General features: G+C 37.7%; 1 protein-coding gene across 2 annotated transcripts; it reads right to left on the reverse strand.

Moving 5' to 3' along the window:
* Positions 1–12,107: 12,107 nt before the first annotated feature.
* On the reverse strand, positions 12,108–17,317 carry LOC113289734 (SH3 domain-containing protein 3-like). 2 transcript variants are annotated; one of them, XM_026539096.1, is made up of 11 exons: positions 17,114–17,317; positions 15,777–15,899; positions 15,458–15,527; positions 15,154–15,299; positions 14,294–14,395; positions 13,983–14,180; positions 13,822–13,884; positions 13,599–13,688; positions 13,427–13,501; positions 12,583–12,750; positions 12,108–12,377 (listed from the first exon to the last, which is right to left on the reverse strand). In XM_026539096.1, exons 1-10 carry the CDS (start codon positions 17,171–17,173, stop codon positions 12,631–12,633), a joined length of 1,047 nt encoding a protein of 348 aa, XP_026394881.1. In that variant the 5' UTR covers positions 17,174–17,317; the 3' UTR covers positions 12,108–12,377; positions 12,583–12,630. The 2 variants fall into 2 exon arrangements, with proteins under 2 accessions (XP_026394881.1, XP_026394880.1); XM_026539095.1 differs by lacking the exon at positions 12,108–12,377 and having other exon boundaries at positions 12,388–12,750.
* Between the last annotated feature and the right edge of the window lie 231 nt (positions 17,318–17,548).

Consider the following 17,548-nt stretch of genomic DNA (forward strand, 5'->3'; position numbering starts at 1 on the left):
AAGAAACAAAAGATTTAACTAAGAAACTATCTACAAGAAAATTTGGTTTTTAATGGGATTGGACTTTTGGGAAAAATTTGGTTTTGTCGGGAGACATTTGGTTTTGATGGGAAAAAGAAAAATTTTGGTTTTTAGGGAAACATTTGGAAAACTTTGGTTTTTATGGGAGAAAAACATTTGGTTTTTAATGGGATAAGGAGACCAAGCCCACTGTTGGGTTTTGCGAAGCCCAGCTACGTTTTTGAAAAACAGCCCCCCTGCTGATGAGTAAAGCTCACTGTTGGTTTTTGGAATTTTGAAATTTTGGCCCACTTGAACTTTGGTTCAGGCCCACAGTTCATAAACAAGCCCAGGTAACAATTTGAAATTTGGGCTCTTAAATAGCCAAAGGTCGAGGCCCAACTGGGCTTTGAAAACGTTTTCTGTTTTTGGGTCAAGCCCACAGTGTAAATGTTTAGTTTTCAAATGGATGTCAAGCCCACAGTCCCAGAAATTTAGTTAGGCTTTGGCTAGCTACTAACTAAAATATGAGGCCCAACTGGGCTTTCAAAAGTTCAGTTTTCTTTAATTCAAACAACAGGCCCAAATTAATCTAAAACCACAAGCCCACAAGAAATTAAACAAACAAGCCCACAAGAAATTAATTACAAACCCAACAGAAAGATGGAAAAAATTATTACAAGCCCACAAATTAAAAATGGAAGCCCACAGGTTGGGTTCTCTTAATGGGTTTAGGCTTACTTGCTTAAGCACAGCCCAGCTGCTCAGTTTGGTTGCAAAAGCCCAGTTGGGCTTTGGATCATCCTAAGCTTTTGTCTTTGTTGAGGCCCAGTTGGGCTTGGCTCAGTAGAACAGTAGCACCAGCACCAACAACAGTAGCACAGTAGCACCAGCAACAGCAGGGCTACACAGCACTCAGCAGCAGCAACATGCAGCAGCAGCAACATGCAGCAGCAGCAGTCTTGGCAGCAGCAGAGGCTGGCAGCAGCAACAGGAACAGGGAACAGCAACAGGAGTACAGCAGCAACACAGAAAACAGCAGCAGCACCAGAGGCTGGCTGTAGCAGCACCTGTTGGCTCAAAAGAGGAGATCAGTCTATTTGAAGCGAAGCATAGCACAGCAAGATGGATATACTAACAAAGGGAAGGTGCAGCTGACTACAGGGAGACAACTGCAGCTAACATAGACTCAATGGTAGTTGCAATGATAAAACTCAATGCTTAAGTACAGGTGATATTGCTAAGATGCACACCAATGCTTCAGATGTAGTGATGCTTTGTAGGTATATTTCAGAGGAAGGCTACAGAGCAATGAGCAAAGCCACATTAGTAGTTTGCAGATACAGGGCTAAGCAAAGCTACAAATGCTGTGACCAAATATGCAGACAATGAGAAAAGCCAATGTCAAAATGAGAAAATCACAGACAATGAGCAAAGCAACAGGGCAATGCTACAGATGCAGTGATGATTTGCAGGTATGCAGTGATATGCAAATTAAGATGCAAACTAATATGCAATATGCAAGATGCTAATGCAAGTTACACTAAGATGCAGTTAACCTAAGATGCAATACAAAACAGTTAAGTTACACTAAGATGCTGAAAAACTAAGTTACAGGGCAGTAACAACTTCAACCACACAGCAGCCAAGTCCCCGGCAGCGGCGCCAAAAACTTGGTAGGCTTTTAAGGATGTAAGAAATAAGAATATAAATGGATTCCTACAGTGATACCTGCAAGTGCACAGGGTCAGTTGTAGCTTGTGTGCAAGAACAGGGTCATTCCACAGGGACTTGGGAGTGTGCAATGAAGTTACACTATACTGATAATTGATGCAAAACCAAATGCAAGGTCACAAGGCTGCAGTGACAGTGAAACAGATATGGTAAAACATCTAACCAAGGCTATGAGCCAAGGGCAGGGAAGGCAGTGCACTGATTTCAGTGCACAACAAGATGTGAAGTGCAAAAGCTAAATAAAACAGCAAGGAAAACTCAACTGAGCAATAAGAATAACAGAATTAGAGTTGCAAGTGACTGTAAAAACAAATTATGGGCTAAGCTACGGCTTTGAATCCACCCTTGTGACCGAGCCAAATAATGTAGTTCTAGGTTGAATCCCTAATGGAACTAAGTGACAGTTAAGGCCAACTTAAGATCCTAAGCATACAAAAAGGGAATAACAAGATAATCAGCTTGCTCAACTGATGTGCTCCTAGTATTGACTGTCTTTTGACAGTACAATCAATCGCAAGCACTAGTGAGCACTGATTTCTCCCATTGCTCAATCAATTCAGTGAACTAAGGCTTCTAACCTAACATTCTACCACCTAACAGTCCACTAAAGCTTCATCTGAGCCTCAGCTAGTGAGACTTAGCTCATGACTAACATGCTAACACAAACATACATCATACAAGATAATTGAAACATGAATTCAAATATTGAACATAAACAGAGCATTGAACTACAACCCTTGAGACACTGGCTATTCCAGTGCTCTTGGGTGACACACTGGCTAGTCCAGGCATACCCCCTTTCACACACATCACAACTCTATTTATAGTTACACCCAATTCTCAAAAATACCTAATTTACAAAATTAGGGTTTATCCAAAAAAAATCCCAAAACAGTGAATTTAGGGTTTCGATTTCACCTAATTTGATGGGTCAAATCTTACCCACAACGTCGACCCAATCTTCCTCTGACTTCACTGCTTCATTCCCACACCTCAATTTCTTCTTTAGCTTCACCTAATTCATCAATCTCTAACCTAGGGTTTCAGAGATAGGAAAGGTGCGAGACTGATGAAGTAGGCGGCTAGAAAGATGGGGGAAATGATGGGTTTCGCTTTTAGGGTGGAGTAGAGTGGTTTGGTGGTGTCAGGGAATGGTGGTGATGATGGAGAAGGTGGTGACAGTGGAGTAGTTGCAGAGGGAGTGGGAGGAAGAAGATGGGTTCGATGGAAAGAAGGAGGGGAGTGTTTGGCGATGGGTATAGGTGTAGGTTGTTACAGTGTGAAGCGGGTGTAGCCAATTCGATGTCCAGCGAAGCTGAGCCGTGGGATGCGGAAATGATAGATAAATCTAACGGCTACAAGTGAAGAGGCTGGTATCGACCGTCGGATGCGTGATACAACGAAACTGACGGTCCAAGATGGAGTTAGGTGTTATAGTGTTAGACAGGAACATCAAAACTCGATGGACTCTGATGGAGCGACCGTTGGATGATGGAATGGATTCAATCTGACGGTGAAGGAGAGAAACGGGTTTGGGTATTGATTTTAGGCTTAGAAAATGGGTTTGGGCTTAAACAATCTTGATCCCACTTCTTCTTTAAGAACAATTTCTTCCTTTGTGAGCCCATTTTCATCCTTGAGTCTTCCATACCGCATTCTGCACTTCTTTTCCTCTAGAGTTTCCGCCGGTTTTCTCCGTGTCTTTGCACTTTTCGCTCCGCAACTCATCTAGTCTTTATTTATTACCTAAAAATGAAAAATTAATTAATAAAAATATTTATTCTTGAAAACAATGAAAATACAGAATATGGGTTAAAATGTAGAATTAATGCACAAAAGATGAGTTAAATGCCAAGAAAAATATATAGAAATATGCACTTTTTAGCACTCATCAACTCGTGACCAATTTTTATCAATTCACCAATTATTGAAGGATTGATCAAAAATTAGGGTTTCGAACAAACGCTCCACGAATCACCATTCTGAGCAAGTTCAAACACAAAATTATGTTGATTCAGCAATCAACATCCAAATTAATAATATTCGGTAATTCACCAATATTTTTGATTAATATTTTATTGGGTCACGGCACCAGTAAATAATTCTTTGAATTGAGCAATACTTGCTCAGTTGCTCGAATATTGATCCAACCATGAATATTCGGTATTTCATCAGTAGTTTGTCGAATTCAGCAACACTTTCTCAATTGCACGTCAAATTACCAATATTCAGTATTTTGTTGAATTGAACAACACTTGCTCAGTTGCACACCAAAATTATCGAATTCGTCGAGTTGAGCAATACTTGCTCAGTTGCTCGACAAACTCTCGATATTTGGTAATTCGTCGAATTGAGCAATACTTGCTCAGTTGCTCGACAAACTCTCAATATTTGGCAATTCGTCGAGTTGGGAAATACTTGCGCAATCGCTCTAGTTAGTAATTCATTGACATCTCATAGAACTACATGTTCAATCCATGAATCGCTGAGCATTCACCACTTATGCTCGATTCAACAAAACTAGACTCACAGTCTAAATCAGTCAACAACTGACCAACTAATACACGTCTGCCTTGCAGACTCCACGATTCGTGAAATATCAATCACGTCACAAATGGGGGGATATCACTTAGGGTTTTGGTCTGGCGGTCTACAGCATGTGGATTCATCCACAACGAGAAATGTGCGTAAGTCGTGTAAACGGTTGAAGGAGTTAGCAAAGTAGTGGGTGCACGATCAGTCAAGACTCTGCATGACATGGAACTGAATTTACCACGATCTCCCACTTTCCCACTCTTTCACTCAAGAAACCGTCACACTTACAGGGATCAGTGGTACATCATTCTTGCAATATAAATAAGTCTAAATCGAGGACAACATGAGGATCGAATATCATCAATCATAGATTATCATCATTATCTGTCAACAACTCGATATAAACTTATTCACAGAACTCAACTTCAGCAGTTCAACAATATTGCAGAAACCTTCAACACACCCACAATCCTTGATCATCACTGATCCCACACAACTCTCAGCTTCCCTCCTACAGATCAACCCATCTCCCTCTTTGCGACCGAATTGACTCTGGAATGGCCATTGTCTTGGTTTAGGCCGGAGTCATACAGATTGATTTCCCGAATCTAAGCACCCCCTTTGCAGCGGTGCATCTGTGTGAGGATTAACATTTTTCCCGGCGGGGGAGTCTCGATAGCACGCTCGACTCTCCACTTTCCCAAAAAACCAGCGGCTCATTTTTCCCCATCCACAGGTCTGGACTGTAGTTGAACCCCAATCAATCTCACACTGATCCAAGGTACAATTGCGCTCCTTACATCTCTGATCCCAGCAGGATACTACGCACTTGATTCCCTTAGCTGATCTCACCCACAACTAAGAGTTGCTACGACCCAAAGTCGAAGACTTTAATAAAAAAATATGTATCACACAGAAATATCTACAGTAATAGATAAATCTGTCTCCCACAGAAATACCTACGAGCTTTTGTTCCTTCTTTTGATAAATCAAGGTGAACATGAACCAATTGATAACCCAGACTTATATTTCCGAAGAACAACCTAGAATTGTCAATCACCTCACAATAATCTTAATCGACTAGCGAAAGAAGATATTGCGGAATCACAAACGATGAGACTAAGATGTTTGTGACTTCTTTTACATATTGCCTATCGGAGAAATTAATCTCAAGCCAATTTTACGATTGTACTCAAACACGATAGAAACAACAAGATCAGATCACGCAACTACAGAGAGAGTAGTTGGGTCTGGCTTCAAAATCCCAATGAAGTCTTCAAGTCGTTAACCTACATGGTCTCGATATAAACCTAAGGTTAAAGGAGAATCGACTCTAGCTAATACAACTAGTATCATACAGAAGGTGTGGGGATTAGGTTTCCCAGTTGCTAGAGTTCTCTTTTATATAGTCTTTCAAATCAGGGTTTGCAATTTAAGTTACCTTGGTAACAAAGCATTCAATATTCTCCGTTAGATGAAAACCTGATTAGATTCAAGCTAATATCTTTCAACCGTTAGATCGAACTTAGCTTGTTATACACAAATGAAATGCACGTTTATTTAGGTTTGTGTAATCGTACCCAAACATGTACACTTAGTTGGTTCAACAGTAGTTAACCAAATGGTTAGCCATATGAGCAATTTCATATCAACCATATTCATCTTAACCATTACTAGTTCAAATGACTCAAGAGAACTAGTTAGAGTTGTTCAATTGCTTAGATCTCATAGAAGTATATAAGACACAATCGAAGCAAAAACGATTTGATTCACTCGAATCAATTCATAAACTTTATAGCCACAGTTTGCAAGTATGCATTCCTTAATTTATATAAGTTTAAGTTCACGAATAATCGTTTTTAGAAACTAACCCACTTAAGTATGCATACTGGTAGGCGGACTTAAGTACCCGGAATAAGTTTGTTTTCAATTCACAAACTCCAGCAGAATTTTACGGGATGTGAACTTCCGACAGTGCGGTACTGGTACGCGGACTTCAGTTCCGGTTTTCCTGAGCATCAAAGTACGCATACTTTCGTTCAAGGAATAAGGACTTACACACGTATGAGTTATCACACAATGTTTATATCCTTTCAAGGTTATATTCTAAACTCTCATTTAAATCATTGAAACATTCTTAAAGGACGTTATATAGTTGTTGTTCACAAGCTATTTTTCTTCAAAGCGATTTTCAAGTAATTGAAACTAATATGACTTTCGTCACTAGTAAAGATGAACTTGGCCAAAGAGAAAGCTTACCAACACATTTTTTGAGAAATAGATAGGCGAGATAAACTCGTCTCGAAATAGCAAATGTGTATAATCATAGTCTATATAGCAATACGACTTTTGTCTCAAGATAGGAGATAAAGTAGATAGACTTTTGAGTGATAGATAAGTTCAAGTCTCCACATACCTTTTAGTCGATGAAGTTCCACCAGTTCCTTGAGTAGTTCTTCGTCTTTGTATGATGATCGCCATGGAGTCTAGAGCTCAACTACACTTTCTATCCTAGTCCGAGTCTTATCTATAAGTAGACTAGAAATCAAGACTTATGGTTTTGGCAACTAAACTTGACAACAAGCTTGATATAGAAACGCTTGCGAGTTCGACCGAGCAGTGCTCTAACAAGTAGAATTCTTAAGGATAAATAATTAAGAAAGAAGAGTTTTTACATTTAACAGATGAGAAAAATAACTCTTCTTGGACTTGGAAAGGTATTGAGCTAGGCATGTCTATACTTCAGCAGAACAATTGTATGGAGGTTAATAATGGTAAAGGTACCAAAATTCGGGTAGACAGATGGATCAGTGGGTTAGAATCTAAAGCTAAACCTCTTCATCCTTCTCATCTCCAATTTGTTTTTGTTAGTGAGCTGATTATCCATGATACTAACTTCTACAATGTTCCTCTTCTCACTTTGTTATTTATTCAAATACTGTGGAGAAAAACAAAGTAATGCAACTCTTTCATCAAGAAGATGATGTTATTAAGTGAACCCCTTCAAAAGATGGTAAATTTACTGTCAAGAGTGCTTACAATAAACTCATGGAAGTCAGAGTTCAACATCATGCAACTTTAAATGTGGTTCCAAAATCAGTCTGGAAGTCACTTTGGAAAATGAAGTTACCTCATCATGTTAAGCTTTTTACATGGAAGTGTTTGAAGGACATTGTTCCTACAAGAGTCAGATTGTTACAAGCCATGCAGCACATTGAATCTCACTGTGAGATATGTAAACAGGAAGATGAAACTCTCTATCAGTTGTTAATAAGCTGCAACCACGTTGAAGCATTCTGGAGATCCTGAAGCATTCTGGAGATCACTCAACATAAACATTGATTAGATAATCAATAACTGTCATACTGTGAGAAAATGGATCATATCATGGTTTCAAGATGTTCAAAATATAGGAGCTGCTGATCTTCATAATTGGAGAGAATTATTAGTGGTTGGATGCTGGATAATATGGAAAGAAAGATGCGACCGTATCTTTTAGGATAAATCTCTCAACCCTATGAACACTTCTTCTAGAATACAATATCAACTGCTTAGTTTCAATACTTCTGTGCAGGATAGATTATTTGATACTACTACTTCAAACTCAATATCTGCATCTCATGATAAGCATGCATGTGATCATCTGCATATACAATCATAGCAAGCCTGTTATAGGGGAGGCATGGTTTATTAGAGGGGCGGCAGTGTGATTGTAATGTCCCTCTAGTTGGTTAGGCGGTGTCCAAATGGTTTTATAAATTGTCTAGATTACCCTCCCCATTTTTTTAACCTAAATCAAAGCTAAATTGAAAATTTTTTTTCTTTCCTCTTCTCTTCTCCTCCTCCCATCAACCGTAACCTCCATTAAAACTGAAAATTTCATCGTCTTCGATTAATCAGCGATTCGAAAATTAATCAAGTGTAATGACTTATATGAGGTATGTTATGAAAAACCGGTTAGGGTTTAGTTAATTTTGTTCGATTTAAGTTTACTTTCTATCAGAAATTAGAGTTTTAGATGAAAATTGAAATTCAAATTTCTGGGTTTATGTGAGTCACGGTTGATTTTAACTCAATTACGAACCGTAACTGGAGATTTTGATGTTGTTACGGTTGGTAATAGTTAAATTACCAACAGTATAATTTTCTTCAGTTACGGTTGTTATTGAGCATTTGGTTACCAATCGTAACTCAGTTACGGTTGGTATCGAGCATTTGGTTACCAACCATAACTGAGTTACGGTTCGTATCGAGCATATAGTTACCAACCGTAATTGGTTTTACGATTGGGTTTTCCCCAAATTTAACCAGTTACGGTTGGTAGTTCATCTTTTACGAACCGTAATTATGATTTACGGTTGGCTACGACCAAAATTCCAACCGTAAGTAGCTCTGAAAATGTAAGAAAATTGAATTTTTTACATATTTGAGCAACAAAAAGCTAGTTGGGACTAATTTAGAAGTATACCTGGTCATTCTCAGGCACTGGTTCTTCACTTTGTTGGTTAATTTATTCAATTGATTGAGATTGACCTTCACTTTGGGTTAAAACATCTCTACCATCTTTAGACTTTTTGAAAAAAAAAAAACAAAAAGAAACTCTAAAATATGATATTTTTTTTTATTTAGAGTTAATTAAAGTGAAATTTAATCATTAACACTAAACTAGATTATCAACACTAAACTATGTAAGGGTTAATTAGTCATTTTCAGTTTTTTTTATAAGGGACACTTGAATTATCATGTAATGCCCCTTTTTGTCCTATTAGCTTGCCGCCCCTCTAATAAACCATGCCGCCCCTATAACAAGCTTGAATCATAGAGAAGACACAAAATTATTTGTCGATGCATCATTTGATCAGGATATTAATGAGTGTGGTACTGGTATTGTCTTGTACAATACTTCAGGTGCTTGCACAGGGTTCAAAGGAACCTATGCAGCTGGAGTGGTAGATGCTGAGTCTGGAGAATGCAAGGCAGTGCTTGAGGGATTAAGATGAGCTAAAGCTCAAGGCTGAATTTGGGGCCATGGAAACTAATTGGGGGCCAGGACACATTTTATACCCACACCAAAAGATATATGGGGCTTCCAAAATGATGGTGAAATAACTATTTTACCCTTCTCTAATAACTTCTTCTCCTCCCATTCTTCTTCTCCTCCGCTCCCTCTCTCCCACTGTTTCCCATTCCATTAACGACTTCTGAGAAAAAAAAAATATCACCGATTCATCGTCGTAAGTGAACTAAAACCCCTTAATCTAAGTTGGGTTTGCGTTTTAATTTGATTTGTTGATTGAAAAATTAGGTTTTCAACTGCAAAATTGCAGTTACAGTTCCAGGGTCGTTAACCACGGTTTTTTATTGCTTAACGATTTTTGATATGCATGTTGAATTGATGAAGAGTCGTTAACCATTAGGGTGTAGTAGATAACGACCCTAAACCTGGTTTCCTGTCCTAGAATAGTGTTGTCTAGGGATTTCTAAATCGTTAACGATTCTTCTCGACGACCCTTTTTAAATACGAACGACCCTGTCTTATGCAGAACCACCTCTCTGTCCCAAATAGTGACAGGGTCGTCAATATATTTCTAAAGCATTAACGATTCTTTGTTTGACAACCCCTTTATGAAACTAACGACTCTATATGATACAAAATTGGTTCCCTGTTCAAAAAATAGGAAGGGTCGTCATGTCAAATGGTTGTAGTCGTTAACTATGTTGAAGGGTCGTCATGTCAAATTTTTGAAGTCGTTAACGATGTTGAAGGGTCGTTTGGTTTTATAAATTTTGCTTGCCGACCCTTGATCTATGAAATGGCTCGCTAGGGTCGTCAGTATATAGGAATGCCTAATTAACGACCCTAAGAGTAACATCTTCAGAGAGTAAAAAGTTTTAGAGTCGTTGGGTTCTAAACATATTAAGTTAACGACTCTATATGACCTAACTAGCTGGAGTCGTCAATTATATCACACTTGGTTGACGATTTTTCGTAACCTGCAAAAGTTGCAGGTTTGAGTCGTCAAAGGTTGTGTCAAGTAATTGACGACTTCTTAGAGTCGTTCATTTATTACCCTTTCGACTTAACGATCTTCACTCTGAGTAGTTGCATAGTGTACATGAATCGACCACTTGGGGCATCATTCATACAATTTGAAGAGTATATGAAGTTTACCTGATTTTTTTGAGCTTCGGGTTCTTCATTTTGAGGATTGGTTCCTTCATTTTGAGCAATATGATTCCTCTACAGGAATCCCCCAAAAACTCAACTTCTTCCTCTCCACAACACAAAAACACAAATTTTCTTTTATCAAAATTTTATCCCTAAATCTGATTTTAATCTAATTAAACTAATTAACAATTAATTAACTTAATTACCACTAATGATTTGGGGTAGTTTAGCCATTTAAAAAAGTTGGGGATAAGAGATAACTTCCAATTACTATTTCATGACATTTTTTGTCCTGTAGCTAGGGATCCTCAATTATTTTTCCAGGACCCCCAATTCAGCCTTGCTATGAAGCTGGACAAAATTCACATAGCTGCGGATGTTGAAGTAGTTGTTAATTCTATTAATAATAACTCATCGCTTGTAACATGGGAAAATAGGAAGCTCTTAAGAGGCATAAGACTTTTATTAGATTCTTTTACACGGTCAAAAATTAGTCATGTAAGAGGAAATGATAATCAGATTGTTGATTTCATTTCAAAGTAACCCGTTATAGGGACGACATGGTTTATTAGAGGGGTGGCATTCTAATAGGACAAAAAAGGTCATTACATGATCATTCAAGGTATCTCTTATCAAAAAACTGGAAATGACAAATTAACCCTCATAACTGATAACCTAGTTTAGTGATGATAATCAAGTTTAATGTTAATGATTAATTTCACTTATATTAACTCAAAATCAAAACGAAATCAAATTTTAGAGTTTAAAAAAAAATGGAGATGGTAGAGAAGTTTTAACCCAAGGTGAAGGTCAATCTCAATCAATTGAAGAAATTAACCAACAAAGTGAAAACCCAATGCCTGAAAATGACCAGGTATACTTCTAAATTAGTCCCAACTAGCTTTTTGTTGCTCAAATACGTAAAAAAAATCAATTTCTTACATTTTCAGAGCTAATTACGGTTGGCATTTTGCTCGTAACCAACCGTAATTCATAGTTACGGTTCGTAAAAGATGAACTACCAACCGTAACTGGTTAAATTTGGGGAAAACCCAATTGTAAAACCAGTTACGATTGGTAAATAAAAATGGTTACCAACCGTAACTGAAGAAAAATTCTCAGATATAAGAACATACAGTTGGTAATTGAACTATTACCAACCGTAACAACATCAAATTCTTCAGTTACGGTTCGTAATAGAGTTAAAATCAACCGTAACTCACATAAACCCAGAAATTTCAATTTCAACTTTCACCTAAAACCCTAATTTCTGATAGAAATTAAACTTAAATCGAACAAAATAAACTAAACCCTAACTAGGTTTTTCATAACATACCTCATATAAGTCATTATACTTTATTAATTTTCGAATCGCTGATTAATCGAAGACGATGAAATTTTGAGTTTTAATGGAGGTTACGGTTGATGGGAGGAGATGAGAAAAAGAAAGAAACCAGATTTTCAATTTAGCTTTGATTTAGGTTAAAACATGGAGAAGGTAATCTAGACAATTTACAAAACAATTTGGACACCTCCTAACCAACTAGAGGATACTATTATCACACTGCCGCCCTCTAATAAACCATGCTGCCCCTATAACAAGATACATTTCAAAAGGAGTTATGAAGGATAAGTTAGTCGTCGAGGAATTCAGTAATGACCTCATGCGTATTGAAACTCTGTTATTCAGGTTTATCCAACCTGAAAAACTTTAATGAATAAAATTCTCCAGTTTTCTAATAAGAAAAATGTACTTGCACTTATTACGGTTTGGCCTCGGACCAACGACTGACGAAAGATTAGAAATTTGTGGATTTTCATTTCATTTCTTTTCTTTTCCTTTAAGCTCCATTCCCAACAGGATCTGGGACGCATTTCAAGGATAAAGCGTGTCTGTTTCAAAATTTGCTGCAAAGCAAAATTACATCCTAAGAGGCACCTGCAAGATGTAGTCCAGGATTTATGCTTTGATAAAATATTGAAATCTGGAGACTGATAACAATAGCTAAGTGATGACATTCCACACCGATTTTAGAAATGTTATGCATATGCAGTTTGAAGAGGTAGACAATTTTGCAAGAGCATGTAGTTGTACAGTATACAAATTGAATAACCAGATAAATATTTTGTGCAACAGTTACCACCTTTGACATTATCTTCCCTCATTTCATTTTAAAGTTTTAGGTGGAGCATCAGAAAACTTCACTGCTCACATTGATGGTCGGAACTCTTTGGCGTTTTTCCACATATGCCGAAGGAAACCATCCCGCTTTACCACGGCACTCTCCTTCTGACCATCCCGAAGGAGCCATCTAAGTCAAACAAAACAGATTGATGACATTAATAACGTAAACCAGATGTCGACCTCCAATAGACAGTAATAGACGCTGGGAACATACAAGCTAATTACCATTAGAGGCTTACTCATGCAGGTGCACAGTGTATTTAGAAACTCGGATATGCATATCTGAACTTATTGAGAATGTAATGAAATTTATTTCTTGATGAGGAACGTAAAGAATCCACGTCCAGGACCATGTTTTTTTTGTGTATCATTGTCAATTTCAGGACATGCGTAGTACTTCTTTTAAAGAAGAACCTGGGATTAACTGAAGCAGTCATGCCCATATTTTAGTTGGTTCGACAAAGGAGCCTAATAGCATTAATTATTGTGGATTTCATTCCAATTCATCCACCAAATGAGAAGCTAAAAGGTTTGGAACCATCATATATTATGTAATTACTCCATTCACAAAGTATATGTTCGACTTTTGCTTTCCTTTTTTTAAGTACGATAATTAGGAATTACGAGGGACAAGGGATCTCATGATTCACGAGTAATCACACACCTAAGTCGTAGCCGGTGACACACTTTCCCATCTTTGCTATTATGATCATGAGCGTGGCAACAGACAACTCCTAGGATTCTAAGTTGAACAATAAAGAAAAGAATTTCAAGAAACGTAATAGTGCTCTGAGATAGGATACCTTTCTGACCACAACATAGTCACCCACTGCCAAGCTCAGTTCCTTCTCAGAAGTAGCAAAAAAGGCATGAGTTGCCTGGAACAGGTAGAATGAATCACATATCCTACAAAGGTCAAAATAACAACTGAAAGAAAATAACGTTCACCACTATCAGTTAAAGATCAGAACACACCTCAGCCAGGTAATACTTGGCTTTTTCGGAACAGGTATCCAATGCAATGACAGGAGGAGCAGACTCTTTCCGCTGCTTTTCCGAAACCATCTACCAAAAATTTACAACACTGATTAACACACTTCTTGTGCTCGCACCGTTTAATTTCTTTCTTATTTATATTAATATAGTTTCCTTAAAAAGATATATATCTCTAAATAAAACAAACAGACAAGAAAGTCACCTCAGATTCAACATCAATGAGAATTGCGGCCACCCTTTGATGGAAAGTCCTTTCCCCCTCGACCTAAACATCACACAAGATCAAATAGTAAAATCATCCATCACTTAGAACTTCCGTGCTCGAAGTAAACCCGAAATATATGATACACCAGTGATACATACCATTGACACAAGCCTTTGAAACGTCAGTCTTTGTTGTTGTGCTTCAACTGCAGCTAACGCTGCCGTTGCTTCCTTCCCCAAAACCACCATGTTTGCTTGGAGTTCTTTCATTCTAGACTCAGCTGCGTGCAGCTTTGCTGTGTTGTCAGGAGAAGGAAGTTCCTTCGATCGTGCTTGCCGTCTACAAACTTCTGCTGCCTGGATTTCGTTGTGTGGTGAGTTGATATGGTTAAATTTCAGCTTTCATGGAATGAAGCGAAGACTAAAAGCAAAAATACATGTGTGGTCAGTTGAAATTTCAGATTTTATACCTGGATCTCTGCTTCTTGTCTCATTCGACTATAGCGTTGAGCAAGGTGGCGGGCATCTTCAAGAGGAACGCCATTTACCATCGCCCTCAAAGGTTCTAAAACCTAGTAAAAAATTGGAAGAACCAGTAATACATGAGATTTGATACGTAGTAAGAATGGAAGTTTTTAAAAGGATAAAACAGAAGGTGAAATCAGGTATTAAGTTTCTTAAGATTATAAATGACTCCGATTTAATTAGGTTTAGTGAGATAAACCTTTCCTTTTCTTGCTTTGTTTTAGAGGTACTCAAGTACATTAAAAGTTTTACTGAATATTGGATTTCGTAAGTATAAATTTAATTGGATGTCATAAGGGTCACTGTATATAGTACATAAAAACACTAAATAATAATATCGATATACTTATAATCTACAATCCACTTCCAGTTGATACTTATGATATGAAGGCCAGGCATTCTAGAGGAGCTTATCGCATAAAAAGACAGAAAATCCAACCACATCTAACTAGCAGTATACATGTTTAACCAGATCTAATTAGCATTATACATCTGTACTCATGATACACTGATCAAGCATTCTAAAGGTTTTCTGCTAATGCTTTCTTGGGGTAGTAGATAACTTCCGATTGTTCAGTTGCTTTAACATGCTCACCTGCGATGGTAGCATCTTATTTAAGTCTCCTTGCTCTTTCTCCACATGGCAATGCAACAAGATCTAACTACGTCTGGGTAGCAATGCAACCCGATCTAACTAGCAGTATACATGTGTATTCATGATACAATGTCAACCATTCTAGAGGTTGCTAATGTTTTCATGTGTAGTAGATAACTTCTGATTGTTCAGTTACTTTAACATGCTCACCTGCGATGATAACATCTTATTTAAGTCTTCTTGCTCTTTCTCCACATGGCCGAGCGCATCACCATATAGAGACGCAGCCTTTGCTAAGATATTGTCATCTGTGTTCTCAGTTCCATATTTGCAACAGTCCTCAGAGAGCTTGGTTCCTGACTAATGTAAAGATACAAAAGTTAAGTTCATAAACATAAGCACCAATATGAAACACAAGATATATTATCAGAAGGTATTCAATTTTTAGACTTTGAGATTGCAAACACAATTTTCCATTCGAAGCTTAATTAGAAGGAGAAATTAAGTCCCTCACCTGTTTCTATTTGCTTACAGCCAGTGACCGTAAATGCTTCAGCTGCTCGAACAATATCCTTCTGAAAATCCTGAAAACCAAACCACAAGGGCGCAATCACCATGAGAAATTCTACAATCTACTTGGCAGTGTGTGACCTTTTAAGTTACTAAAAAAGAAAGATTGACAACGTATTGACAAGAAAATGGCCATGATAGTACAGTGGTGATAGCCATGAGGAATCATCAAAGCTAGCAAGGTAAATAGGTAACCTAGAATAACAAATAGTACTATAGAGAACAGAGTTCTGATCAAAACAAACAAGTTAAGCCATCTGTACCTTGCCTGCACGAGTAGACCTGTAAAGTTTCTCCAGATGTTGATGTCTCTGCAACTCGATCTCATCTATGACCATTACATCGGAACTTTCATATCCAGTTCCCCCGAACTGCTTTTTTACAGCCTGAACATGCAGATGAGAGGAAAAAAATTAGATAAGAAGGGAAAAGAAAATCCCAAATTCAAATTCATGATTAGTAACACCTAGATGTTTATATAACTTTATTTGGCTGATGAGGCATGTCTTTTTCCATAAGGAGTCTAGTGGTTATTGAAACCAAATCTTCCTTGTCTAAATTAACTTCATTTACGATATGACAAGCACCAATTGAAAGATATAAAATAAATAAAACTGACCACATCAGATAATCCACCATGCCATCTTATTCACACAACAAAATTAGCAAATCATTACTACGCTAAGAAGACCAATGTTGGTATACCGCTACTCATTTATACCATACCACATGAAGAAATCAGATCAAGACAAACAAGACAATACAGAAAAACGCCAAGTCATCGTTTGAGGGGTCATGACAGAAGTACATCTCTAATTCACCACAGAAGTACATCTCTAATTCACCTAAAGATAAATGGATCAGTAATCAAGCCCCAGTATCAAACGGTTTGTTGTACATGAAATATCTGGGAAGTACACAAAAATGTACTATGAAAAATACTTACTAAAACAAGAAAAATTTAATCTTCTTGCTGAAAGATATGATGTGTCTAGACAACACCAGAAAAGCGAGCCAATTTTGAAAATGATTAACTATCACCGACAAACATCATTAGCCATACTTTGTTCCTCAGAGATGTGACTGAAAGTGGATTTTCTATTAGGTAACTCTAAACAATGAACTCTTATACATGTCCATGTAAAATGTAGCCACGTCTGTCCTTCGCGTCTAGGTGAACGGTAACTCAAACCCTAATATACTACTACAACAATAACCAATTACAAGTAGTTTACATTTTTTCTGGACTTAACATGTGCAGGAACATCAAATGGTGTATCCAGAGAAGATCTTACTCTTCAAGTTTGATTTCCGTCACCCGATTCCTTCTACATCTCTTTCAGCTGTTGCGGCACTAGTAAACCAGAATTTCTACAAAATCACTTTTTATTTCTCTTCGTTTTTTTTTATTGAATAGAGGATTGACCTAAATCTGAAATTCACTGCGATACTAATCTTATCCATTCAGACTATACTTCACCGGTTACAAACAAATAACATTCCAAATCAATACAATTGCAAATATGCACTTAATAAATACGGAATTAGTACAAAATAAAAAAGAACAAATTCTGAAGAAATGATGAGAAATTAGAAAAACCTGTTGTTGTTTGGCGACTTGATCTCTGATCTTACTTGCTTGTTTCCTTAGAGCGTCCATAATTCTCTCTGTTTCACGCTCGACTAGTGTGACCAGTGGAGACTAGAAGCTTTTGTATGAATCTCAGCCAACTAGTTTCGCTGTCTGTTACTCGCTGTGTGAAACCCGCTACGATGACCTGGCTGTCATCGACAAAACGAAACTGTTCGAGTTATACTTCAAGCGATTTTACACACCAGCTGTTCGAGTTAGGCCTGTGGATCCCATATCAAGATTAGATCTTGTCCGCACAAAATGTACTTTGCAGTCTCACCGGTGGTTTACCTATTGGGATCCAGTAGTGATTAAGCCAGGTCCCGAAAAAAGATTACTTTGGGCAAGTCTGGTGGAGGCCACATGGATTGGCAACCCCAGTTTCAGGCGGTGGGAATATAG

The sequence above is a fragment of the Papaver somniferum genome, chromosome 6 (assembly GCF_003573695.1).
Source record: "Papaver somniferum cultivar HN1 chromosome 6, ASM357369v1, whole genome shotgun sequence".
In the NCBI taxonomy this organism is placed as follows: domain Eukaryota; kingdom Viridiplantae; phylum Streptophyta; class Magnoliopsida; order Ranunculales; family Papaveraceae; genus Papaver; species Papaver somniferum.

Excerpts from the sequence above, each read along its gene's own strand:
- LOC113289734 (XM_026539096.1), bottom strand. The coding sequence starts at position 17,173 with ATGGACGCTCTAAGGAAACAAGCAAGTAAGATCAGAGATCAAGTCGCC. Across the intron at positions 15,900-17,113 it reads AAGTCGCCAAACAACAACAG|GCTGTAAAAAAGCAGTTCGG; the intron begins GTTTTTCTAATT and ends CTGCATGTTCAG. Across the intron at positions 14,181-14,293 it reads GACAAGAAGCAGAGATCCAG|GCAGCAGAAGTTTGTAGACG; the intron begins GTATAAAATCTG and ends AACGAAATCCAG.